Source organism: Talaromyces stipitatus, genomic scaffold (assembly GCF_000003125.1).
Source record: "Talaromyces stipitatus ATCC 10500 scf_1105507295523 genomic scaffold, whole genome shotgun sequence".
NCBI lineage: Eukaryota > Fungi > Ascomycota > Eurotiomycetes > Eurotiales > Trichocomaceae > Talaromyces > Talaromyces stipitatus.
The window spans coordinates 3,599,805-3,625,509 of NW_002990113.1; the positions used below are offsets into that span (position 1 = coordinate 3,599,805).

The 25,705-nt window shown below is 46.5% G+C and overlaps 10 protein-coding genes across 12 annotated transcripts, besides 3 other annotated features; 7 read left to right on the top strand and 3 right to left on the bottom strand.

Annotated features, from left to right (window-relative positions):
- The first annotated feature begins 14 nt into the window (after window positions 1-14).
- Window positions 15-2,039, top strand: TSTA_072490 (40S ribosomal protein S26). Its single transcript, XM_002341202.1, has 4 exons — window positions 15-175; window positions 324-451; window positions 625-727; window positions 880-2,039. Exons 1-4 carry the CDS (start codon window positions 153-155, stop codon window positions 983-985), a joined length of 360 nt encoding a protein of 119 aa, XP_002341243.1. The 5' UTR covers window positions 15-152; the 3' UTR covers window positions 986-2,039.
- On the bottom strand, window positions 1,471-4,000 carry TSTA_072500 (Leucine Rich Repeat domain protein; the record flags this gene model as incomplete). The annotated part of the gene is made up of 2 exons (XM_002341203.1): window positions 1,471-3,764; window positions 3,811-4,000. The coding sequence occupies 2 exons, from the start codon at window positions 3,998-4,000 to the stop codon at window positions 1,471-1,473; spliced, it is 2,484 nt and encodes an 827-aa protein (XP_002341244.1).
- A 771-nt stretch (window positions 4,001-4,771) lies between these two features.
- Window positions 4,772-5,647, top strand: TSTA_072510 (uncharacterized protein; the record flags this gene model as incomplete). The annotated part of the gene is made up of 2 exons (XM_002341204.1): window positions 4,772-5,411; window positions 5,448-5,647. The coding sequence occupies 2 exons, from the start codon at window positions 4,772-4,774 to the stop codon at window positions 5,645-5,647; spliced, it is 840 nt and encodes a 279-aa protein (XP_002341245.1).
- A 220-nt stretch (window positions 5,648-5,867) lies between these two features.
- TSTA_072520 (lanthionine synthetase C family protein, putative) lies at window positions 5,868-7,724 on the bottom strand (the record flags this gene model as incomplete). The annotated part of the gene is made up of 2 exons (XM_002341205.1): window positions 5,868-7,488; window positions 7,672-7,724. 2 exons carry the CDS (start codon window positions 7,722-7,724, stop codon window positions 5,868-5,870), a joined length of 1,674 nt encoding a protein of 557 aa, XP_002341246.1.
- A 302-nt stretch (window positions 7,725-8,026) lies between these two features.
- On the top strand, window positions 8,027-9,943 carry TSTA_072530 (histone acetyltransferase Spt10, putative). Of its 2 annotated transcripts, XM_002341207.1 has the most exons (3): window positions 8,027-8,098; window positions 8,246-8,790; window positions 8,842-9,943. In XM_002341207.1, the coding sequence occupies exons 2-3, from the start codon at window positions 8,293-8,295 to the stop codon at window positions 9,877-9,879; spliced, it is 1,536 nt and encodes a 511-aa protein (XP_002341248.1). In that variant the 5' UTR covers window positions 8,027-8,098; window positions 8,246-8,292; the 3' UTR covers window positions 9,880-9,943. The 2 variants fall into 2 exon arrangements, with proteins under 2 accessions (XP_002341248.1, XP_002341247.1); XM_002341206.1 differs by having other exon boundaries at window positions 8,080-8,790.
- Window positions 9,199-9,435: a mobile genetic element.
- Window positions 9,944-10,121: 178 nt separating the features above from the next.
- TSTA_072540 (t-complex protein 1, eta subunit, putative) lies at window positions 10,122-12,302 on the top strand. The gene is made up of 6 exons (XM_002341208.1): window positions 10,122-10,325; window positions 10,388-10,554; window positions 10,614-10,950; window positions 11,012-11,384; window positions 11,435-12,096; window positions 12,145-12,302. Exons 1-6 carry the CDS (start codon window positions 10,280-10,282, stop codon window positions 12,249-12,251), a joined length of 1,692 nt encoding a protein of 563 aa, XP_002341249.1. The 5' UTR covers window positions 10,122-10,279; the 3' UTR covers window positions 12,252-12,302.
- An 835-nt stretch (window positions 12,303-13,137) lies between these two features.
- Window positions 13,138-15,072, top strand: TSTA_072550 (metacaspase CasA; the record flags this gene model as incomplete). Of its 2 annotated transcripts, XM_002341209.1 has the most annotated exons (6): window positions 13,138-13,247; window positions 13,329-13,458; window positions 13,527-13,611; window positions 13,680-14,027; window positions 14,083-14,691; window positions 14,776-15,072. In XM_002341209.1, the coding sequence occupies 6 exons, from the start codon at window positions 13,138-13,140 to the stop codon at window positions 14,799-14,801; spliced, it is 1,308 nt and encodes a 435-aa protein (XP_002341250.1). In that variant the 3' UTR covers window positions 14,802-15,072. The 2 variants fall into 2 exon arrangements, with proteins under 2 accessions (XP_002341250.1, XP_002341251.1); XM_002341210.1 differs by having other exon boundaries at window positions 14,083-15,072.
- Window positions 15,073-15,212: 140 nt separating this feature from the next.
- On the bottom strand, window positions 15,213-16,559 carry TSTA_072560 (RLI and DUF367 domain protein; the record flags this gene model as incomplete). Its single annotated transcript, XM_002341211.1, has 3 exons — window positions 16,253-16,559; window positions 16,049-16,185; window positions 15,213-15,994 (listed from the first exon to the last, which is right to left on the bottom strand). Exons 1-3 carry the CDS (start codon window positions 16,507-16,509, stop codon window positions 15,213-15,215), a joined length of 1,176 nt encoding a protein of 391 aa, XP_002341252.1. The 5' UTR covers window positions 16,510-16,559.
- Window positions 15,595-15,643: a sequence feature (CT-rich).
- Window positions 16,560-16,680: 121 nt separating the features above from the next.
- TSTA_072570 (VHS domain protein) lies at window positions 16,681-19,396 on the top strand. The gene is made up of 8 exons (XM_002341212.1): window positions 16,681-16,869; window positions 16,931-17,018; window positions 17,087-17,162; window positions 17,225-17,518; window positions 17,564-17,836; window positions 17,889-18,252; window positions 18,305-18,858; window positions 18,925-19,396. The coding sequence occupies exons 1-8, from the start codon at window positions 16,803-16,805 to the stop codon at window positions 19,123-19,125; spliced, it is 1,917 nt and encodes a 638-aa protein (XP_002341253.1). The 5' UTR covers window positions 16,681-16,802; the 3' UTR covers window positions 19,126-19,396.
- An 800-nt stretch (window positions 19,397-20,196) lies between these two features.
- Window positions 20,197-20,222: a microsatellite.
- Window positions 20,223-22,522: 2,300 nt separating this feature from the next.
- Window positions 22,523-24,433, top strand: TSTA_072580 (uncharacterized protein). Its single transcript, XM_002341213.1, has 2 exons — window positions 22,523-22,787; window positions 22,838-24,433. Exons 1-2 carry the CDS (start codon window positions 22,714-22,716, stop codon window positions 24,048-24,050), a joined length of 1,287 nt encoding a protein of 428 aa, XP_002341254.1. The 5' UTR covers window positions 22,523-22,713; the 3' UTR covers window positions 24,051-24,433.
- The last annotated feature ends 1,272 nt before the right edge of the window (window positions 24,434-25,705 follow it).

Here is a 25,705-nt window from a genome sequence, read left to right on the forward strand (position 1 = left end):
GGCTGACATACAACACCGGGAAAGGACTGGCTTATCTGAACACTCCCGCCAACACCGACAATCGACAATTTGGAAGTTCTGCGACAACCAGCTCTTTTCAGAACAAACTTCCAAGTTACTGTTCGACCCGGTCGCTAATCCCAGAAGTCAAAATGGTCAAGAAGAGAGCGTCCAAGTAAGCACACCATTTTCCGTTCGTTAAATGCGGCAATATTATCTCGGATACTCTCTACAAAGATGGAATCGACAATTCGAGATTGAACGATTTCATACACGACACACGATTATCTATTGAATGGTACTAATACGGTTGTTTTTTTTAGCGGACGTAACAAGAAGGGCCGTGGTCATGTCAAGCCCATCCGATGCTCCAACTGCTCGCGATGCACTCCCAAGGACAAGGCCATCAAGAGATTCACCATCCGCAACATGGTTGAGTCCGCTGCTATCCGTACGTCTACCACTTTGTTCTAAACGATATACGAATCTGCGGGAATGAGTTATGTGGAAATGGATATATCAATATCAATATGAAACATGAGAAAGAGCTGGGAATTCCGCAGATGGACATATCGTTAAATTCAATCGTGCTGGAGGAGGCATGACTGACATTCAATTTCCCAGGTGATATTTCGGATGCCTCCGTCTTCACTGACTATGCCGTTCCCAAGATGTACTTGAAGCTCCAGTACTGCGTTTCCTGCGCCATCCACGGCAAGATTGTCCGGTACGTTACAGAATATCCCACGTCGAATTTACTTCCGCCGTTCCGCCGTTCCAGCGGTTTACTTTCTCCCTCCTGCTATACTGCAAACAGACCTGGAAAATCCAAATATTGGACCACGTGAAAGACGCATAACTAACATGATTCTACTACAGTGTCCGCTCCCGTGAAGGTCGTCGCAACCGTGCCCCCCCTCCTCGTATCCGATACAACAAGGATGGCAAGAAATTGAACCCCCAGCAAGCCGCCAAAACCGCATAAATGAACTAAAAGAGAGATATCTGCAATGAAAGTTCTTTTCTTTTTGTTTATTTGCATTATTCCTAAAACAAAACGGTTTTATTATCTATTATTGTGATCATGATGAATCTGGGAAACATGACGGATTTTTTTTTGAGACAAGAAAAAGTTCGGCATTGCGGTGTAGGAGAAGAGAGAACAAAAACTATCTTCTTCCATGGAGGGATCTATTAGAAAATGATTATAACTAGAAAATCGATTCTATTGGACCTCTGAAAATCTTTATACGCAATCTTAAGGGAAAGAGAGAAGGGAGAGATGACGTGGGAACAGCTTAAATTACTTCCAGGGAGCCAGGACGTTCGTGTTCAGTGAGTCTGCTCGAGATCTTTGCTGTCAAGCCAAGCTACTACGTAGCTATGTTCCCGTAACCTAGGTATGTGCAGACGTAATGGACAAAGACTCATATATCAATTTCCCCTGACTCGTAACTCTATAATTTCCCATCATGGATACAAATACCCCTTCTCAAAGTAATTACCATATATATCAACCACTCCACTCCGGCCCTTTGGCGTCGGGTTACGTATCACTTTTACTTCTCCCGGCCAGTATCCTTCTACATGTAATGGCAGAGCGCCGTGACTGTCGAACGGTGACGGGCATGGAGAAGATGTCGATGGAGAGTGACGATTAGATTCTTTCAACCTTTCAAATTCCGCCTTTTTAGATCGTCTGAATGATGCTAGGGCTGATACGAGATCGACTTCAGGCTCGTTCGAGACAATAGATGTGCTATTGTTGTGCATTGTTGGTACCGAGGATCGAGGTGTTGGTTGTTTGGGACCGGATGTGTTCGAACCTTCCAGCTCTGGTACGCTTGAATGAATAGAGTCGTCATCAGACACGAGCCGAACTCTTTCGTTCAGAATGGTCGTCGCTATCTCTTCATGGGGCTCAGGCACGCCACACTCCTCATTACCAAAAAAACTGAAATCGTTCGTAGCAGCGGACCAAAGCCGTTCAGAATCAAAATCACCTGTAGTCGACTGCCACCCTGTACGATCATGCTGCTGCGGTTTCCATGGACTTAGAGCTCTCGGTGGCGCAGCATTTCTGACTGCTGGCGTGATTTCCAGAACTAGACATTCTAGGGCAAATAATGATTTTGCATGTTGCTGCTCTGCTTTTACACGGTCACGACCAGGTGGGAAGGAGTAGTCTGCCCGTGCACGGAGTTTAGCTAGAAGCATTTCATCTGAACATGCGGTGATAAATCGGATGAGTGAGGATAGAATGGGAGAGCTTGACGAGACGTGCGACGGAACATCGGTGAGTATAAGAGTCTGAACATGCGGGATATGGGAAGGATGTAGATAAGGAAATGTCTTGCTCTTTCCGTGTTTTAGGGGTAGCACTTCAGTCTTTGGCCGCTTGAAGAGAAGGTCTCTAATCTTTCGACTGCGTTCAGTAGATAGTGAGCATTCATCACTATGACAATGATCATATTGCAGCAACTCCTTGTCGTCAGTTGTGGTTTCGGTGCTTACAACTTCAGCAGCAAAAACTGAGCCACGGCGTGGAAGGAGAGGTTCATCCGGGTATTGATTGCTCTTAACTACTGAAGTAGACCGGTTAACAGAGGAAGATGAAATTGAAGTATCTTCCAATTCACACAATAATTCATTTCCAGCAGGCATTTCGTAAATCACATGAGATGTATCCATCTCAGCGTGAAAGTGATGAATGTCCAACTCGTCAGCTGGCAACTCCGGAAGAAGTTCGGTTATGGCAGCCTCACTCGTGGCTGGAGCGTCTTTCGTGACGATAGCGTGGTTCACTCTGAGATATGTCAATCCGTCTTTGGCATATGCTCCCAGTATGGGGACTAGCTTCTCAGCCCCGGGTACTGTATTGAAATCAGTTCTGGAACCTGGTGGCGCAAGCAGAGGTTGGTCAGCTCTCAGAGTCTGGGCGGTGTCTACACTCCCAGTGTCAAGAAGATGGAGTCTTTTGGATGCGAGCAAGGCCGCAACACCTTCGACAGTGAGACGATTGTCAGATATGTACAAGTGAGTAATTCCAGCTTTTGGTAAATGCTCGAAAATGGAGCGACCGGTAAGTGGGCGAGTAAGAAAATCGAGAAAGTCATTGTCCAAGCTGGGACTTTGCAGTAACGAGGGATGGTGATTCAGGTAATACTCATCCCCGTTATGGGTTATCTGGCTCGTTCCTTTCGGTATGAAGCAAGCCTGTAGGAGTGATCTTACACTCCTATCTGTAAGCACATTATTTCGAACATCCAACAGTCGGACACGAGTCCCGATTGCATTAGCAACGAATTCAGCATCGGCGTCCTTCAAGCCGATACCCCGTAATTTGAGTACTCGTAAATCTGGAAGCTCACTTAAGACAGATAACACGATCCGGTCTTTAGCGGGGGATGTATATGACAAGTCCAGATATATCAACAGTGGGAAACGAGATAGAGCAGTGGCAAGTCCAATCGATGTCGTATTTGGCTCTCCCTCTGCCAAAAGTAGCCGAAGATTGTATGGTGGATAGATTTGCGCATCCGAAGGGACCTTGAGGCTGATAGTTGCATTATGGTCGAAGAAAGGCAATTTCGATACTATCAACGACTGCAAACGTGGCAGATAGTCCAAGAGATCTTTTAGCCACGATGCGCGGGGTCCACCATATATCTCCGATAGTGCCGGTGGTAGATGAATGGTGTGAGTTAAGTTGCGAACCTCGGGTCGTGCATGTGGTAGGGTTCGTCTGAACCGAGTCAAGGCAACTTTTCCGTCAGTTTTACGATTTGGTATGAAGAAGGATTAGCTTACCATATACGGCATCATTCTCAGTGCCAAAGTGTGATGCGGGGTTGCCCCAAAGATGCGGATTGAAGATTGCATGCCATCGTCGACTTACTAGCGAGGCCGAGCACAGATCAGCCGAAGGAATATAATCAGCTATTATGGCCAGTGCATCTTTCATGATGGCATGCTCGTATGAAGGAGGTATGGCATCCATTTCCTTGATTGCGATCCTATGGAGAGATGTCCAGTCATGATATTTATCTTGTCAAGGAGGCGAACGCCGGCGAGGGGACACGCCCCCCTCATGCAGTAATTGCATTAGTTGAGCATTCACCGGCCGCGATATGACTTGATGCAGTAGAGGAGGATCCCTAATCGCAATGATAAGTCGACTAGCATCCTCATTTGTGAGGTGGATGTTGTGGTGTGTTGGACTCAGCCTCAGAGAAAGATCCCGTGACGTCAGGGACTCGCCTCATAGAGTGGCCAATCAGAGAGCCGCAATGCAGACATCCAAAGTATTCCATTCCACGGGAACTGATGATAGGAACAGGTAAAGCTTCATGCTGTTGTCTCGACGATTTTGGTATTTATATCACCGATTAAGAGCAGTATCATAGCTTGGCGCTTGGAATCTACACTCATCAATCGGTGATGACCCTGCATAAACATGCAGTTGGTGTTTTTCAACAATGTTACTTCTAAATATTGATGCATGAATTCCAGGCCTAACGGAGGACTTAATTCAGCGAAATGGAATATAAGAGTGAGATGCCTCACAGAATGATGCTGAATCATCCATATCTCAGCCAGTGACGTCAATGACGGAGGCTCCGGTACGTCAGATCATAAACAGTAATCGCTCCCATCAGCAATCACACAATCACACAATCATCTGTTCAATTGATATTATGCCAGTGCAAATATGAATATTTAACAACAAGAATTGATATAACACTCAACTACCATCATTCCTTACCTCGCAATGGAAACATCCCAAAAATCCATCCGAGTAATGCATTACATCGGCGAATTCCTCGACCTAGACGCCAGATCCTTCACCAACATCGCCGAATTTATAGCTCTCATACAAGCTATCCGGGAAGGTCTCAGTCGCATCGATCCCACATTCTCCGTCTCTGATTTCCACATCAACATCTTGTTTCTTTCGAAGTTACAGGCCCATCCGAAATGGAATGAATGGGCGAGACATATGCTACGAGATCCGCGGATAAATGTCTCGGATTCGAGCAGGTCGATGGCTTTTCATGAGCTGGCGGAAATGGCGATTCAGCACGAGAAGGATATGACCGTTGAAAGGACAAGGACGAAGCAAGTGAGGAGTACGGAGGACGTCCCGAATGGATATCATACGGGCCGTCTGCAGAATTATACGCAAGAGGAGATTAATTCCTTTGTCATTCGACAAATGCGTAACCAGAACGAGCAACAACACGCAGCAAATAATTACCAGAGACATAGTAAACGACCCAGTCAGGAAGAAATCAATGAATTCGTCGTCCGCCAAATGCGCGAGGAACAAGAACGCAAAACTCGAGCGAGAAGCAAATCTGAGCCGAGACCGAATAATGCCCCGTCGGCAGCAGCGATGATGGCTGCGAATCGTACGACTAAAAGTGCAGATGATGACGATCACCTAGATGGCACGACAAAATGTGATAAGTGCGGGGAGAGAAATTATCCCGGACAACAAAAATGTCATCATATAAAGACAAAGGATACGAAGAAACCACCAACTGTGGAGGTTCCTCGCGCGAATTTTGTGCCAAAAAAAGTCGAGTTTGTTAAACGGACTGCTGATGGATTACCGACGTATCGGACGGGGTTTGCGTTGACTTAGTAGAGGCTTCAAAAGATAGAATAATGTGTAATCGGATACAGGTTAGAAGTGCGGTGTTGGAGATATACGGATAACGTCTTATGTGTACCTGTACTATATACGAATGTAATGATTAATGCTTATTTTAGATAGCCGACTCAAGGGTATGCATGTCAATAAACGATTTTGAGTCTCATATTTGGATACTAATAGTAATTGTCTCATGAATGGGTAAACTGACTTAAAGACTCTTTGGCCCATTAATAACCAACCCAAAAAACCCAAGTTGCTGTGCCAAAGACCCTCTGAACTGTTCGTCTTCATCGAAAGATACATTGCCATTGCTTCCCGAACCAAGTTCCATCTTTCGCAAACGAGCTTTTATAACAGCACATGTCTCTGCCCAAGCGCACATTTGACCTGCCAACCCTTCTCCATAACTATATGGTCGATCCGGTGCGCGAAAATCAAATGTTGTCTTGATGTTGATCTCCTGGCTGTATGGTGGTGATTCGCGGGCGAGCATCATGAATGGTAATGCACGGGAGAGGAAGTAGTCTCCGTTCAGAGTTTCCTCCTTTTCTGTACTAAGACGCTCATACTTTTCAAGATCTGCCATTCTCTTTCTTTTTGCTTCTCGTAGGGCCGGTCCCTGGTATTCATATATGTTGTGCAATGAAAGTAAAGACCACGCATTTCCCGTCAACCCATGACAAACATTCCCACCCTTTGACAACAGGCCTTCTTCCCAGATCTTCTTTGTACCCAAACGAATAGCAACATCCCATTCCGGTCTCCAAAACCGTTCCACAAACGACATCTTCTCATAAACCACACCTAACAAAACAAGTAAACCCGGAGGCCCATGACACAACTGGACAAAAGGCGAAGGTCTCGTCAATGCATCTGGGCGATCGGGAATGGACATGGGGAAATGGCCTCCTTTCTCTATACATATTCGGCAGAGACTGGTTATGGTGTCTGCGATGTCTTGTTCTTGTTCGTGGGAAAGGTCGCATGATAGTAGCATTGTCAGAATCCCGGTCGTGCCGTGCATGGCGCCTAGGGCGTAATATCCCTCCATCCATTGCCACATTAGGGGTAAAGCTTCTTTGGAATCGTATAACTTCACAAATTCCTGAGAGCCTTGCTTGCCCCCGTCGATAATTGCATTGACAAGTTTGGGAATGCTTTGTATGGCTGTGCTTAAACGTGTCGTAAGTAATTCCTCGGTTGCCCGCGGCGTCAGATTGGCATGCGTTTTCAATGTGAGCAGAGACCACAGTAATCCTGCGCGACCGAATATGAGCTCGTCGCCTCCGAGACTAAAGCCCTTGAAGGTATAGACTGGACCGTGAAGGGTCGCCCTCTCAACCGCTTGATTGAAGATCCTGAAATCTTCAGGGTCTGGAGAAGTATCTGCCTCTGGTTGCAGATTCAGTTGCTCGCAATAAGCCAGAATCCGCATAAACGACTGTCCAACTTCCGAAGCTAGAGGGGATAGGCGGCCGTCGATCTGCTCAATATCTGACGGTGTCTGCATGATCAAGTCAGATGCTAATTGGAAGTAATCTTGACTCGGATAATTTGTTTGGCTATTTTGTTCGGCCTTTTGCTGAATGGATGGTTTCTGGCGTTCCAGCCGGAGAAGCGTCAGAACGATGCCTGGTATACCGCCGTAGACATTGCCGTAGGCGCTTGCGTCTGTTGGTCGTTTGCAGTTTCTCGAGATGATATCCACACTGTTTTTGACGGCTAGCCGCAGATCTTGCAAGACACTTTCAAGACTTGTCTTGCTAATATCCGATAACCGCAGCGTATTGGGATAGAATTGTGGACGAGTTGACTCCATCTTTTCGCGTCTAGAAAGTGTGTAGCTTGAGACAGACTTGGAGGCCAAAAATTTTCAGGTAGAATCTGTAGGCATGTTAAGAGTCTATATAACATCCTGGACGATCAAGCTGAAAGAGAATGTTCACACCCCAGGGGAAGAGGAAAAATGATATGTAGATTTGAGTATCGGAGGATCTCGATTCTCTACAAACATGGCGGAGTTCCGCCATTCGAATGGCCACCGGCATACCACGTATGCGACCATCTGCAGCGATACTTCTGAGCTATGCAATACTGCATATCATAGGTCTATTGACATGGGCTAAGGTCTGATCACAAATTTGAGTCCGGCTCTCAGAGCTGACTACTACGTAGAACAAATGGGTTGATCAACATTGAACATTGGAATAAATGGCGCTAATCTGTATATGACTAGCTTCCGTCTGGCTCGAAACCTGATATTCAAGGCATCAACTAGCTAGGGCAGTCACATGACAGCGGTACGGTATTTTCTCCCGTGCGTTCAGATTATTCCGGACTGCAGACTACGGAGCGTTCTTGGAAGTGCTGCATCCACGCTCAACGACCTCTTTACGCTGAGGCTAGCCCTAACTGCTCTCTCTAGCATTTGCCATCCTGGTAACGTCCCTTTACTGCTGCTCTATATGGGCGTGCATTCCCTTGTCTTTGTGTTTTATGCTGTTCTGAAGATCAGCAGAGAAAAAAATGGCCCTTATCCATTCTATCCCACCGTATTTTCGATCCTGACTAACACGGATTATGTAGTCCCGTGACCTGCCCCCTAGTGGTCGCGGGTGTTTTATGAGGCTATCATGCCCGGCGTTCATGAAGATATTGGATCGGAGGTGATACCAAATCCGCAAGAGTATGCTGGGACAATATGTCCGCGACAGTTTACTCTCCGCGATCGGGTAACTGTCGCGACTCTCGTTCCTTTTATCTCGGTTGCTCAAGTACCTCATGGTCTGCTGAGGTATCTCTCAGATCAGCTCAATAAAGAGATTGAAAAGGGTGATACCTACACCATGATTGACCCAATTCCGCTTGAGAAATTTGCTCCGTGGTGGTTCTCTAATATTGGCGCTGTGATGCTTCTGGGTGACATACAGGATGTACATGATGTGAACATCATGGAGCACAATGGTACTGACTGGACAAAAGTTTGTCTGGGTAGTTTCAATATTAGACCGAATTACCCGGGTCGTAGCAGTCATGTGTGCAACGGCATGTTCCTGGTCACTGATGCCTCTCGTAATAAGGGTGTGGGTAAGCTGATGGGCGAGGGCTTTCTTGAATGGGCGCCGAGGCTGGTAAGTCTTTCCGGCACCTAACATAGAGCCTTGTGCACTAATATTTTATAGGGCTACACATATTGTGTGTTCAATCTCGTATACGAGAGTAACATAGCTTCATGCCGAATGTGGGATTCACTAGGATTCAAACGTATCGGCAGAGTTCCGGGCGCCGGTCATATTAAGTCCTATCCAGGACAACCGGTTGACGGTATCATTTATGGCCGTGATTTGAGCATTGAAGGTGACGAATCTGTCACCCAGGAGAGATTCGATAAAATTCGATATTATCTGAAACATGCCAAATATCCACGAGGCGCAGACCGTGCCGAGAAGAGCCGTTTGAGAAGTGCGGCAACGCACTATAAACTCGTCGGTGGAGAGGACGGGGAACCGGAAAGACTGATGCTCAAGGATAAAGAGGTTGTCTCAGACCCCCAGCAGCAGTACGAGATAGCTCGGCGGGTTCATTTGGAACATCACGGCGGAATCAACAAGACCACGGCTACGGTGGCATTGAAATACCACTGGGTCCGTATCAAGGAGACTGTAAGTCGAGTCATCCGGGACTGTCCGAAGTGCAAAGAGGCTTCTAAAGCCCCGCCGATCTTGAATGGTGGAAGAACTTCAGAACCACCAGTTATCAAACCTATCAGCGAGATTGAGACTGCTGTTACGAATAGTCTGATCTCACACTCGGAGCACCTGATGGCAGATGCTACCCATGTACATGCTAGTCCCTTCACCCAAACACATACGACAGAGGTACATACAATGGCCGACGACAGTATGTCCGATTATACGCACTTACCACTTGACCCGCAAATGATCGATATGAACACACATCTATCTCGCTTTCAACATCATCACGGTATGGCCACCGGATACGACCAAAGTCACGGATTACCTCATGCTGTGTTTGAGGATGACCTGAGGGGTCATCATCACAATGATTATCAGGCCATGGTTAATGATGAATCGGACTCGGAGGCACTACAACGGGATGCTTTGAATCTGGTGAATACGCAGTTGACGGACTCTCAACACGAGCAAGAGATGCTCTCTAGATATGTGGATCGGTCTGATGATGAGCTTGACTTTACCTGAGGCGGGTAATGGTGCATGTATGATGTCGAGGCATTTTGAGGATATAAATAACAGCTTTTGCACATATATCTATTTACTCTAATATACAATTTGCAGGCTATTTCATCTCTATCCCTGTAGAGTCATCATGTTGTCTGACCAAAAGGGGTAGGTATACTCGATTTTGATTGGCCGACTTTTTGTGCTTGCCGACCGCCCAGCGCGGAGCTCCATCAGAATTTTGGTGAGCATCGTCCGGCGAGGTGAATTAAAAAGCAACCCCGCGTCGATTCGACAAGGAATAACCAGATCAAGAGCAGTTATTCTCGAGTTTTTTCAGATACATTCATCTAATTTGGAAGATTTTGAACACTTTGAATTATCTAATTTCTTTTTCTCTTATAATCCTCACGCACGAACCATGGCCTTTGCCGGCCAAACACCCACAATTATTGTGTTGAAAGAGGGTGCGTGATTCATCCTTCTATTCTTTTTTTTTGCAGTTAAACCGACTCCTCCATTTATATAGGGACGGACGCTTCACAAGGAAAAGGTCAGATTATCTCGAATATCAATGCTTGCGTTGCTGTGCAGTCGACCATCAAGAGCACTCTTGGACCATACGGCGGTGATTTGCTTCTTGTCGACTCCAACGGCAAGCAGACAATCACAAACGATGGCGCGACTGTAATGAAGGTATATATCCTTTTCTTCATTGATGGGCTTTATTTGATACTAAAAGGTCTCATTTCTAGTTACTGGATATCGTCCACCCCGCAGCTCGTATCCTTACCGATATTGCTCGCTCGCAAGACGCTGAAGTTGGCGATGGTACCACGTCGGTTGTTGTTTTGGCCGGAGAGATTTTGAAAGAGGTTCGGGATTCTGTTGAGCAAGGTGTTAGCACGCAAACGATTATCAAGGGCCTTCGACGAGCAAGTGTTATGGCGGTCAACAAGATTAAGGAGATTTCGGTCGATATGTTGGAAGCTTCCGGTAGCGAGGAGAAGAAGATTGAGACTCTTAGACGTCTTGCTGGTACGGCGATGAACAGTAAATTGATCAAGAGGAATTCGGATTTTTTCACAAAGAGTAAGCATATCTATGTCAAAGGAATTTGTTTGGAAAGCCATCTAATGTTGACTTGTTATAGTGGTCGTCGACGCTGTCTTGTCCCTTGATCAGGAGGATCTCAATGAAAGACTTATCGGTATCAAGAAGGTTCACGGTGGTGCTCTTCAAGATTCGCTCTTTGTGGATGGCGTCGCTTTCAAAAAAACATTTTCGTACGCCGGTTTCGAACAACAGCCCAAATCCTTCAAGAACCCCAAGATTGTCTGCTTAAACGTCGAATTGGAACTCAAGAGCGAAAAGGACAATGCCGAAGTGCGGGTTGAGCAGGTCTCTGAATACCAGGCTATCGTGGATGCGGAGTGGCAGATTATCTACAATAAATTGGAGGCTCTATACAAGACTGGTGCAAAGGTTGTCCTAAGCAAATTACCTATTGGTGATTTGGCTACACAGTACGTATCAACCCCTCCCATTCAGAAGCTAATCGACTAATTGTTTATAGATACTTTGCCGACCGTGATATATTCTGTGCCGGCCGTGTTGCTTCTGAGGATATGGAGCGTGTTTGCCAGGCTACCGGTGCTTCAGTACAGTCCACTTGCTCCGACATCCAGGAACGCCATCTCGGTACTTGCGGTGCCTTTGAGGAGCGACAGATTGGCGGAGAGCGCTTCAACTTCTTTTCACAATGCCCAGCTGCCAAGACATGTACCCTCGTCTTGCGTGGTGGTGCAGAACAATTCATTGCCGAAGTTGAGCGAAGCTTGCACGATGCCATCATGATCGTCAAACGAGCGATCCGCAATCCAACCATCGTCGCCGGCGGTGGTGCCTGCGAGATGGAATTGTCTGGATACCTCCACGGCTTTGCTGATCGCAACGTTCCTCACAAACAGCAAGCTGTTGTAAAGGCATTCGCCAAGGCCCTCGAGGTGATTCCTCGACAGCTGTGTGACAACGGCGGCTTTGACGCTACCGACATTCTGAACCGATTGCGCACTGAGCACCGAAAGGGTAATGTCTGGGCTGGTGTAGACTTTGATCATGAAGGGATCCGGGATAATATGGAGGCTTTTGTCTGGGAGCCGAGTTTGGTGAAGGTCAATGCTATCCAGGCTGCTGTTGAGGCTGCTTGTTTGATTTTGAGTGTTGATGAGACCATTAGTATGTACATCATCTCTCCTTCGTGTTTCATTACTAACATACGAACAGAAAACGAAGAATCTGCCCAACCTCAGGCTCCCCAGAGAGGTCTACCGCCCGGTGCAGCTCAACGGGCTCTTCGCGGCGGACGTGGACGAGGCATGCCCAGGCGGTGAGTTTAAAAACGACACAACATCCATATACAAAAGAAACGCGGAAAAATGGTATGAGGAAAGAAATGGTTGGTGCTTCTTCTATGCAATGGATGCATGTAAGATGGACTATTATTCTAAAATACATACATAATGATATTATAGATTAGCATCCATGCCATCCATTCGTGTAACCGACGTAATAAAGTGATCTGAACTGCATCCTAACGATCTCAATTTCCGATGTCTTGTCTGTAATTGGTGAACAGAGAATCAATAGTCCGGAAACCCCTGCTATGTCAAATCGAACAAATCGTTCGGAGTTGCCGTGGATTGGTGGCTATGCCTCTGACATGTCAACATCCTGCAGCTTAGATACTGCAGATCCGGAAAAAAAGATGCGAAAATTTTTATACGAATTTGAGCCTGACCGGAAGAGGAACTTATTTCCGAGATGAGAACGAAGTTCTCCGTGTTGACAACCCGTGCCAAAAAAAAATGTAGACCAGAAAAATACAGTAAGGCTGAAGGTGTTGACAGTTCAGGCCGTAAGCTAAAGAGGCTTGTTGAGACATGATTTGTTGCGGATTCAGCTTCGATGGTCCCTGGGCCGGTATTGTGTATTGTTATGTTCGATACAACAGAAAAATTCAGAAAAACTTAATCTATAAGGTACGTAAGCATGTATTGGAATTACAAATACACAGTACCGTACTGCGTCGGCTTCAGTGGCAAGTGGTCCTCCCCCACTCCGCGTGTTCCTCTTCATCTCGACGATCGGTACGCTAGCTTTTGTTTAATCATAGTCACCCCATTACTCAACTCCATTTATCAATCTCTGCTCTCTTGTCTGAGCTTCATATTCCCTGCGTTGAACAAACTCATATCCTCCTAATAAACCACACGCGCAATGTCGTACTACCCACCTCCAGGTCCACCTCAGTACGGTGGTGGTGGTTATCCGCCGCCGCAACAATACTCTCCAAATGGCTATGGTCCTCCACCACAACAAGGTTACCCGTAAGTTTGCGCTTGAGAGTTTCTGCGGAAAAGGGAAGAAAGCTATCAGTGAGATTACTGACGTGTATGTTCGTTGTACAGTCCACCACAGAATTATGGCGGTTATCCGGGTCAGGGCCAGCAACATTACCATCATACTCCTCCACCTCAACACGGCGGCTATGGTTATCATACTCCATCTCCGCAACCTTATAACAATGGCGGATACGATGTAAGCGACCGGACTCTGTGACTGTCAACTTGCGCATCATGCATGGCAGCATACTGATGAATTGATAGCGACCTCCCCCTCAGGCACCCGGATATGGACCTCCACCATCACACTCTCCCCATCCATCCCACGGTGGCGGCTACGGCAGGCAAGGTTCGTTGGCTTCTTCATTTGCGTTTAGAGCATCGTATCGATAGCAGCATCAACTAACACACCTCCAGCATACGGTCAACCCCCACCACCGCCAAGCGAAGCCGTCGCCTTCGGTCACGGAGCCCCTCAAGGCTACAACTTTCGCTACTCGCAGTGCACAGGCAAAAGAAAAGCGCTTTTGATCGGCATCAATTACTTTGGTCAAAAGGGACAGTTGCGAGGATGTATCAACGATGTCAAGAACATGTCTTCGTACCTTAACCAGGCCTTTGGTTATGCGCGAGAGGATATGGTTCTGCTTACGGATGACCAGCAGAATCCCATGAGTCAGCCGACGAAAGCTAATATCTTGCGAGCGATGCATTGGTTAGTCAAGGATGCGCAGCCGAATGATTCGTTGTTTTTCCATTATTCGGGTGAGTTCAGTTACACATTGTCTTGTCGCCGGCGATATTGTTCTAATGGTTGTAGGTCACGGTGGTCAAACGCCTGATTTGGATGGTGATGAAGACGATGGTTACGACGAGGTAATCTACCCAGTGGATTTCCGTGTTGCGGGACACCTTACAGATGACGAAATGCATCGCATCATGGTCAAGCCGCTCCAGCCGGGTGTCAGACTGACAGCCATCTTCGATTCTTGCCACTCCGGTTCCGCTTTGGATCTGCCATACATATACTCCACCCAGGGTGTGCTCAAGGAACCCAATCTGGCCAAGGAAGCTGGCGCAGGTCTGCTCAGCATTGTCTCGTCTTATGCGCGCGGCGACATGAGTGGCATGGTCTCCTCAGCAATGGGTCTCATCAAAAAGGCAACCAAGGGCGACGACGCATACCAAAAGACACGTCAAACCAAAACCAGTCCCGCAGACGTTATTATGTGGTCTGGCAGCAAAGATGAGCAGACGAGTCAAGACGCAACGATTAACGGTCAGGCTACTGGAGCTATGTCCTGGGCGTTTATCAATGCTCTCAAGAAGAATCCTCATCAGAGTTATGTCCAGTTACTTAACAGTATCCGTGACGAGCTTGCTGAGAAGTATTCTCAGAAACCGCAGTTGAGTTGCAGTCACCCTCTTGGTACGATAATCCGTCCCTTTCTGCCCTAGGCTCCTGGTTTAGGCCGTATACAACTCGAATATACTAACGGTTAATCAAAAACAGATACCAATCTTCTATATGTCATGTAAATAGTATGGACATGATTCAAAAGGCATGACCTTTTTGCCCGAGTCTATATCCTTTTCTTCAGTGTTCTGTCTCGTTTCCGATTTGCAATGATACCGGCGTTTTTCTTTTCTCTCCTTTCTCTTTTTCATATGAACCTCGGTTTATTCTGCATTGTTGATTCGTTGGGTTACTTTGAGAGATGGATCAAGGGTTTATTCTCCTCTTTCAGGGAGGTTACGTATATAATTGAGTTGGAGATTAGCATGTAATGACATCCTTGCTCGTCTGATGAAGTTATTGAATTGATTATTAGGTACTGCATGTCTAGGCACTACTATCTATAATTCGTGAAACTCTGATCCGAATAGTAGATTCATAGAATTAGTATTTCCAGATTCTACAATATAACTAAGCCCTTCATGGGATTGTCTTCACCACTTCTTCGGCGCAGATATCACTGTTCGCGAAAAAGATGCCGTTAAAGAATCATTGACTTTTCGCTGCTTTTTCGCCGCCAGAATACCCGTCCGGTCCGTCACAGGCGTCGCGTTGATGATATTATCGAACGCTTCGTCGTCTTCGTCGTCGCTCACTTCGGCGGAGCCGGATTCTGAGTCTGAGTCTATTGGTAGTTGTTTCTTATTTTGTGATTGGGAGGGTGTCTTTGTCGAGGACGCAGGTTGAGGTTGAGGTTCTTGCGATGATGATTCAGATGTCGGATTCTGAAAACTCTTTGAATTAAGGATTTTTCGTCGAATTTCAGCCATTTCTTCTTCGTCGTCGGAGTCATCTGAAATTGCGAATGGGTCTTTATCTTCCTCTTCCTCTTCCTCTTCTCCCTCTCCATCTTCGTCCTCGTCTTGATTATCGTCCGAATCAGGAATCTCTAATCGATTCGTATTCCCCCTATGCCACATATCATCCGCACCACCTGCTTCCCTCTCCGCACGGCTTTCATTATATTCCCGCTCAATCTTATTCAGCCATTCTTCCTCTGTCCGCTTAATATCCTCTTCATTCGAACATGCCGCATATCGTTTGAGAAGTTGTGAGTTAATATTGATAAATGCTTCGCCGTACGAGAAATGTTTTAATACTTCCTCCGCCCAGTCTTCGTGGCCGCAGATGTAGAAACAGGCCGCTAGTGCTTCGACGCAGTTTAGGCGCCAGGGCCGACCGTAGTTGACCGAGTTTGCGGCGATGAGGTAGGGTACTTTTTCTTGCGTTAGTCCTAGCTCTTCATTTGTCTCGCGTTTCCTGAACGTACGTAGTCTCTCGCACTTTCCTCCAATACGGGACCAAGGGACTTCCTTGACACGAACCCAGGAACATTCCACCACAGCGGCGCCGTATTGTTCGAGTAGATCTCTATCTGCGGGGGAGAGCACACGTTTCGCATTCGGTCTGTCATGAAAACCTACATTAGCATCTTGTACGAAAGTCGATTGTAGAAGGAAAAAGAAAAACATACGAAATCACAACTCCCGAATGCTTGTGTCCAATTTGAAGCTCTCTCATCAACCCAAAATTCATCAATCTCTTCCCCGAGCATCTTTTCGGATCGCAATGTCCCAGATCCCAGCATGCAGCTTTGAAAGGCGGTCTTGTTGCGCCGCCCTCTGTGGTATCATTTTCATCTTGAGTGCCGGCGCGGGGTGAGGGTCGGTGGCGGGGTGGTCCTGACTTTTTTCCGCCTCTGGCGAAGTTGTCTTTTTTGTGTCGGACCATGTTTATTATAATTCAAGTAATGTCTGGCTCTAGAGAAAAGTAGTGAATTCAATGTAGAAGAGTTAAGAAGATCAAAAAATGATCAGTTACGGAATACGGCAACCGCACCAAGCCGCCGCTCAGCCCGCCTAAAGATCCACCCACATGGAAACACCCGCTTGGATGTAAGCTGTCCATTAAACAACATCATCTTACTGCGACTAGCCTTCTCTCGTGTTCTTTGCTGGCTTCTCTCTTGTTTATACTTGCATTCTTGTCTTCAATTTATCAAGCTGGAGGCTGTTTCGGCACGTATGGCGGCGAGGGACCGATTTGGTTCTTTCGCTGACCCGTCGCTATCACCACTTCAACGAGCTATACGTATGCCATTCTGCGCCTTTTCAAACAGTGTGAATCTTACCAGCTAACTCGCGTCTGTCAGACAATGCCTGCGAACCAACGAATTACGAACCGAATCTCGCATTGAACCTCGAAGTCGCAGACTTGATAAACCAGAAGAAAGGCAATGCGTGAGTGGGGCATTCCATGAGATGATGATATTCGCGTCTCCGAGCTAAGATCATTGACCTTTGAATAGTCCTCGCGAAGCTGCCATTGCAATTGTTCATTTGATCAATTCCCGAAATCAGAATGTCGCTCTTTTGGCTTTGGCGGTGCGTACATCTTCCTAGCCCTAGGCTCGGTGCTCATGTCAGTTCCACCTAACGTCGCTTAGCTTCTTGATATATGCGTGAAAAACTGCGGATACCCATTCCATCTTCAGATAAGCACAAAGGAATTCCTCAATGAGCTGGTCCGACGATTTCCCGAGCGGCCACCTGTTCGGCCGTCGCGGGTACAACATCGGATACTCGAGTCGATTGAAGAATGGCGGCAGACAATATGTCAGACTTCTCGATACAAGGAGGATCTAGGTTTTATTAGGGATATGCATCGTCTTTTACTTTATAAGGGCTATCATTTTCCAGAAGTGCGACATGAAGATGCCGCGGTTTTGAATCCCAGTGATGTAAGACACTCCCTTCGATTTTAGATGTAGTGCTGACAGGTGTAGACCCTCCGATCAGCAGAAGAAATGGAGGAGGAGGAAAGAGCGGCGCAATCCGCAAAACTTCAGGAACTTATTCGACGAGGAACGCCACATGATTTGCAGGAAGCGAACCGCTTGATGAAGGTCATGGCAGGTTATGACACGAGAAATAAGACCGATTACCGGGCCAAGGCTGCTGAAGAAGTTTCGTATATTCAACAGAAAGCTAAGATTTTAGAAGAGATGTTGCAAAGCATTCAACCGGGTGATAAGATATCCGCCGGCGATGTATTTGAGGTATGCTGTCTGAGTCTTTTTTTTCTCCTTTCCGTATTTAACGTGGTTATAGGAACTGGCCAATGCTCTACAAAGTGCGCATCCCAAAATCCAAAAGATGTGCGATGAGGAATCAGACGATACCGAGGCAGTTGAAAAACTGAAGCAGATCAATGACAGCATCCAAAGGACTATACAACGATACAAACTGGTGAAGGCGGGCGATTTTGAAGGTGCTTCCAGGATACCAAAGGGAACTTTGGGCACCACGACTGGAGTTGGAAAGAATGCGAATAATGAATTGTCGTTGATCGATTTTGATCCTGAACCGAGTCCGAATGGGCAGGAACAAGCGGCTACAAGCTCCTTGGAGGATGATTTACTCGGACTGTCTTTCCAGGATAGATCCGCTCCTGGACCTGTAAATTTAGGGTTTGGTATGTTTACGCGCCAGGATATTCTATGCGGTTATGCTAATTAGGAATGCAGATGCACCCATTGCAGCGTCTTCGGGCGTTCCATCCGCCCCTTCTCAGACTCAGGGAGCTGCTGGCAGTGGCTTCCAGAGGAATTACGACATTCTTTCTTCTCTTTCGGGATCTCAACAAACATCTCAATCGTCCACACCGGCACCTGTTATATCGCAAGCGACGAAACCAACGTCTCCTCCACCAGCCGTTGATCCCTTCGCTTCATTGATTTCAGCAAGCTCAATGTCATCGTCTCCCATGGTTTCTAATCAAGGAGTTTCATCATCCTCGGCCATTGTAGACCTTTTGGGCAGTGGCCCATCGTCATCGACTACTGGCAGCATCGCCACTACTGCACCAACAGACGATGAATGGAGTTTCACATCAGCTCTACCGACAGAAAATACATTACCAGCAACGAACCGAGTGCGGGTTTTGGAATCTTCCCTGGTCGTTGATTTTGAAGCTCGAAGGAAACCCGGTGAACCCCGGACAATCCAGATTATGGCCCTCTTTTCGAATAAGACTAGTCAACCATTGACTGAACTTCATTTCCAAGTGGCTGTTGAGCGGGTAAGTCCTTTCTTTTTTTTTCTGTTACACTACCTCAATGATTACGGTGCTAAGCATTTATAACAGGCATATCATCTAAAACTCCAACCACAAACAGGAAGAGACATCTCCCCTTTACAGTCTGTTGGTGTCAAGCAAGAAATGTTGATTGAGAACGTTGATGCTGGCAAGGGAAACTCTGTCAAGGTACGCTTCAAAGTCTCGTACCGAGTTGGGGGAAAGGCCACAGAGGAGCAGGGCATGGTACCACAGTTAGGTATTTCATAATGAACCGGTTTTCAGAAATGATGGTTCCTTGTGTCCTTTTTGGTCTGGTTGTCAACCAAATCACTCGTTCGAGTTTGATAGAATGTTCGTCTCGCTTCGTTTTGATATCAATGTCAATTCGGAAATGGGTCTGTTTGAACCTTGCATAATTGCGTTCCTTACGTGAATCTGTGTGCTTTTTTTTTTCTTTTTCTCGCAAAGTATATACCTTTATCTCGCTTCTCTGGATCTATAGTTCGTATAAGAAAAGCTCAGATTTCGTTTGCCTGTCTCAGAGTGTTAATTAGGGCAGTTCATCAGAGTAAGAACACTTAGTACGTGTCATCAGCGGCACAGCATTAACCACTGAAAGCACGAGATCTGGAATCCTTGACGGATGCACAACATCCATGCTACTACCTAATTTAGCCATCCACCTACGTGTTTATTAGACTCCCGGAATCCTAGAAGAACATTCCATGCGACGCATTCGAGTCATGAATGGCGTCCAATCCTCGCTTTGATTCGATCACAGCCTAGACTTAAGTCTATTTGACCACGAGGTTCTCAATCTTAAACCTCCTCGTGGAATAACGCCCTAAGGAGGGTAGGGCTGGATATCAAATTTCAGCCTATAGTAACCGAGACTGGCGAGATGGCCGAGCTGGCCAAGAGCCATGTTATATTGCATGATGGCATAAACACGGCTTTTCGCACCATCGCCACTCAAGGTCTTAGAATGCCCAGTAAATGATCCAGGATTATGCCTTTTTCTGTCTATGTGGGCATAACATCGTTAAGGAAGCAGCAACCGAGACATGTTCTGTTTACGGGTATAATATAGCTAGGGATCAGGATGTTATAAAATCACGTATAGTCAAGATGATTGGCTCAAAAGCCCCCAAAGGATTTTCGTAATTGTAGTCTGATGTCTGGTTCGTTATGTACGGACTTGGCCGTGGTTCTTGAGCCAGTAAGAAATCGTATTGTATGACTCGCACCATTTCTCCTCGATCTGACTGGATGGGGCTCGTATCGCGAGATATCGCCGAGGAGAAACCAATATCAGAATCATCAATCATCAAATGTCACAAAAAAAAAAAAAAAAAAAGAAAAAAGGGGGATAGGTGACTTACTTCCAAAGCCGGTCGGCTAATTCGTGGTTGATGGAGATCGCTTAAAATTACTACTAGAAATCTTCGCAACCAAAGAGTCGGTCGTCGCTTATGAGGGCATACGTACTTGACGTATCGCCACAGATTATAGCCAAGGATTGGTATAATGGTTGATAAGGATTCAATTGGCGTGGGTGATTCGGTTATTTAGTGACTCGGCGGAATGGAATCATTCTCCGCAATTGTCATGTCGACTAGCGTTGGGAATATGAACGAATGAGATGCGTTTTGTATAGTGGTCTCATATTTGAGATTGGGATATGACAAATCGTGCCGCGTGTCACCCCTCTGCGTATAGGCTTCTAGTTCTATAGAATCTTATACCCGGGGGGAGGGGGGTGAATGAGCGGAAAGAATTTCTATGCGCATGTAGATAGATAGTCAGGAACACTACTAACAATAACTTCACGCACCGACCACCCCGGTTGGTCTGTGCAGTCAAGTGATCTCTGAGGGCTCAAGGCTCAAGCAGAGACAGACAAAGGTAATAGTGGTTTCTTGGGCTGGTTATACGCGGATGATAACTCATCAGCCAAGATAAGCCCAGTCGAACAAGTGGCGAAAGCCCGTATTTTGTCTTTTAGGGCCTGGACTTGGTCAGTGCCCATTCATGATTCAAGAGATGACCGGAAAAGGATTGAGGATCGATGGTTGGACAAATATCGATAAGAAAATCCGGGGAAGATCACGGACCAGTGGGATGCCTGAGGCAGTTAGGATCGCACTCGGACGTGCTCGGACCTTTTCTTTTTGGTGCTGATCTAGATTAGTGCTCTGTCTCTGATTTAGCATGATGATTGTGATTCGGACATGATTCGGGGCTGTTCGTTTGTAGTTGTTGGAACTTTGAAGGCCCATTGGAGTCTGTTCAACATGAGACCCTAGACACACTGTGCACGTACTCCGTAGTATGGTGAGATACAGATCACGTGAATCCGGCAATCTTGTCAATCAATGATCTCCAGAGGAAGAAAGGGTAGCGTCGGCTCTGACTCCTCCCAGTCCAAAGCAAACACCGAGTGCATGCCTGGCCGAAGCTTCACCGGCGAGCTACGTGATGCTGGTGAATATCACCATAGAGGTCCAGCGATACGAGACTGTGGTAGCAGTGCCTCGTACCAGACGTGAAAAGCCCAGTCCTGAGTCTCCATACTAACGAACTGTGCCACTTTTTGGCTAGATCACCGTCCTAAGCGTGCATCTGTTCTCGGGATTCGAATCCCGGCGTAGATGGAAGCACAGAAGATTGTTGCACCTTACCCCTGCAGCAGATCGTAGAAAGTCTCTATTCAGCAAGTGTTCTAGGCCGTGAACGTCAGAGGGGCTTTGTACAACGGTGATCTTGCAGCCTGAAAATGTTGGCGACTGCCAAGAACAGTAAACTCGATAGAGTCGGGGCTAGCTTAGTGCCGATGCTCAAGCAGCCAATAGAAACGGCCACAGCCTGCAGCACACTGCACATGGGTGGCTCGTGCGTATGCGCCAAGACGCACTAGCCCGAACCTTGACGGACGATAGACCTGTACGGATGCCTCAGGCCGGCCAACCTTAACTGTGGTTGAGCCAATCACAGGCTCGGCAGCGGCATTGAGCTTCTGACTGACGGTCCGAGCTCTGTGCTAGCTGCAGCTACTAAGCCTAATGCAGCCATTATTCTTCTGTTCTATTGGTCCGCCCAGGCTAGACTTGAGCCAGGATCAATCGTCGCATCTTCCGTGAATCCGGAGCATCCGTACCGTGGATGGGGTTCACTGCAGCTGCTTCAGCCCTCAGCCCTCAGCTCACCACGCCACAATCAGCTGTCTGCCAAGTACACCCAGTATCTGTATGCCTGTATATGGCGGTATCCAACAAGACAGGATGACTCACAATACGTCCATCGTTCTATAGAATTAATGGCCCATTGTTCCCAAGAGATAACATGTTGTACGGAGTAGTTGTGATGAGAATTACCGTATTCTGCAACTCCACCACTGCCAATTTGTCAAATCAATATCTCGTTTCCACGGATCACCTAAACTCAAAGCGGGTATGGCTCGTGCTGGTTGGCGAGTATAAGCCCAGAAGGTACTACTATACTCATAGCGGTAAACTTCCTGTCCTCCATGGATTGGCAGTTCCATCGATCAAGCAGATAAGTGACAGCTGCCTTGCCCCGCTGTTCGATGTTGCCTCTTGTAAAAGTTCTCGACCATAACCCTCGTACTAAGACCCCTCTCTCTTTCTCAGTTACCCCGTTTTCTGGGTTATCTGGTTCTAGCGACATTTGCCCCTCTTCCTATATCTACAGCCCAAGCGCTCGTCAATCTTTCGATCAATACTCTCTTGCATACTCTTGATATATATCTTGATATTCGTACCTACAGTCTCGGTACATTCCTGGTACTTGCCTGAGAGTGAATCCATCTATCAATTCATCAGTTCAGACTACACCATGGGGTCTCTAGTTGCCGACCTCGACCTTGATGTCAGTCCCGTGCAGCGCTCCAAGGAAGAAAATCAAGAACGGTGAGGTTCGCCTCACAGATTTGAGGAGTCAAATATACTGATTATCACAGTGCATTCGTCGCCGCCTCCCGGCGCAAAGACCGCAGTCTCGATGCGCGACTCGAATCTGCAAATCGAGCCTCGATGCTTCACAAGAAGCGGACCGGCAAGGCTCTGCACATCACCAAGGAGATTGTCGAGAAAGAGGCCATGTACGAGGAAGTGGATGAGCGGTATCAAGAGAAACGCCTGAGTATACTCAAAGCTCACACTACTCAATTGGAAGCTCAATTCCATCGCCACCTCATGGCTACCATGGCCATGAACAATAATGCCAGACATCAGCAGCATCAAGCACGCATTTCTCCCAACGGTGGTATTCAGAAGATGCGCAATTCTTCTGTAGGCTCAGCCTCGGATTATTTCGGACAACTCAACAGCAATAATCTGCACATTCAGGCCGCGGCTCCAGTCTCGCCTACTACCAGCTCATCTAATGTACCGAGCCCGACGAGCCCCGTGATTGACATGTACGGCAACACCTCCTCATCCTCATCTGACACGTCTTCATTCGCACAGACACCGGCGAGTGGCTGTTTCGTGTCGACACCCATGGCATGTCCCCAATACGTCGACACGGGCTTGATGTCACCTTCCGTCAGTCCAAGAAATAGTACCTACCAGCAATGTCTTCTGAATCCAATGCAGTCTGTGCACATGAGATCCGCCTCTACAGCACAAGTTACGACTCCCGCCCCAGCTCCCTATCCGCGACAGCGGTTCGCATCGTATCCTGATGCGTTTATGCTTCAAACACCTCAAGAAGTAGTTCCACAGCTCAGCGCTGCTTCGTACGTCAATTTTCGAGCAAGCTCTGAGCCATCCAGTGACCTTTTAGCTACTCCATCGCCAACTGGGCCCCTCATGACGACAACCGTGCAAGAAAATGGTCTTCTACCAAGCCCTGCCCTTTCGCCACCGTCAATGACAGTCGGTTCCTCGCAAGATACTAGCTGTGACAACACCCAATACTCGACACAAGCAGCAGCAGCACCACCCCCACCACCTGCACAAGTCCAATTCAACGATACAGAACTATTCAAACAGCAGCCACTACTGGGGTCGTCCGAAGACCCAGACCCAGATTTCAACGAATTCGTGAACTTTGCAACTAACATGGAAGATCAATGGCAATATGCCATGGGCGGCAATGCTCCTTTTGAGGAATTTATGAATTTGGAGAATCTCGATTGTGAATTGGCTCATTCTGGCTTGTATCGGTAGTGTTTCAATATTGCTGCTGTTTGATTTACGAAAAACTTGCTATCTGTTGTCTGATCTACTGTTTGAGTATCGTGCTGTTTTTCCGGAGGTGACCTCGGCGATTTGAATCGAAATACCCTGTGACACTTGCTTTTATGTCTGATTACTGTTACCATTGATACTATACCGTAGTATCGGTGAGGCGCTTGGGAATGTTGACTTATTGTACTGGTAAATCTTACTACATGTTACTAATACTACTGTTTCTTCCAAGGTTGATTGTTACGGTGCGGGATTTTTTTTTTTTTTCTTCCTTTGAACTCTGTCCCAACATTCTATTCCTTCTGTCCTTTCCACCAGTGTATAGTTTTTGGAACTTATTTGCAGTAATCGGGTGAATCCGTCAACTTTATTTTTCCTACTTCCATCACATCAAAGTTTAGAAGTAGGGTTTCATCCGAGGGAATAACTCGTGAAAAACATGGATGATATTGCGTGACTTTCCAGGATGGTTGCCACTGGTTTGTATATTTTTACCTTTTTGCCTCTGGATTTTTTCTTAGTAATAATAATACAAATAAGATGTAAAGTCAACATGGAAATGGATGTAATAGGTAGGTAGCATTGAGGATTCATGCTAGTTACTTTTGGTTACTGCCACCAAAAAGAAAAGAAGATAGTAATGGTAGCATGATGTAACTCAATCCAATCTATTCACTACACAATTCGAGTATTGCCCTTTTGATTATCTAGTTGTACCAGTAACGACCGGATATAGGGTAGTTAGGACACTGATGTAATAGTACGGAGTAGTAACAGTCGCACGACGTCGATCCGGGCCAGATATCACAGATCTAGACTCTTGATCGACCACAGCCGCGAATAGTTAGTGCACTTACCGTATGCGGCTGATTTTTCCCTAAGCCTCTCTTCCCTTCTGTTTGCTCTAGGAAGAGAATAAACTTTTTATTTTCTTCAACTGAGTAAAAAGCTCATAGTTTTTCCCTTAAGTTTTATCTGGTAGGACGATAAAACTTTGATGCATCGAACTGTTCAAAGTGGAGCGATCTAAATCTGCAGCCCTAAGAATGGGGTGATCTGGATCCACTTTTTGCTGACACTCGCTGCATATGCATACAGACTGATAGATGAGTAATTTCCTAATTTGTAAACTATTCATATATCTAATCAAATGTCGCTATTTAGAGGATAGTAAGGAGAAGATAGTGAAGTGAAAAGGGTTGAAGCATACTAAGAGGGTTGTCAAAGTTGAATTGGGAGTTGAATTGGGAGATTTCACGGGAGTACGAAAGCACCTATGTAGAACCTTGTATCAATTTGATTCTATTCAAGTCTCGACTAAAGAGTACTACTATACGTAATCTAGATTGATTATGCACTCTGATTCGCAAATCTGTGCAACAAGTACTGTAAATACAACTCGGAATGAGTTCCGTCTTTTCTTGTACAGATTGATCATCTGCCCAGAAATAAATTGATTAAGTCTCTACGAATCCACTCGCACGATGCGCGCGCAAACAGGAAAAAAAAAACCAAAACAAAAATTCGAAGAAAGCGAGTTCATTCAACTTGTCACTTTGGTAACTTTTCTGATCTCTTGGGATTCTCATCTCGGCAGATAGAGAAGTATGGATGTAGAGGGTTATCGGAAAAAT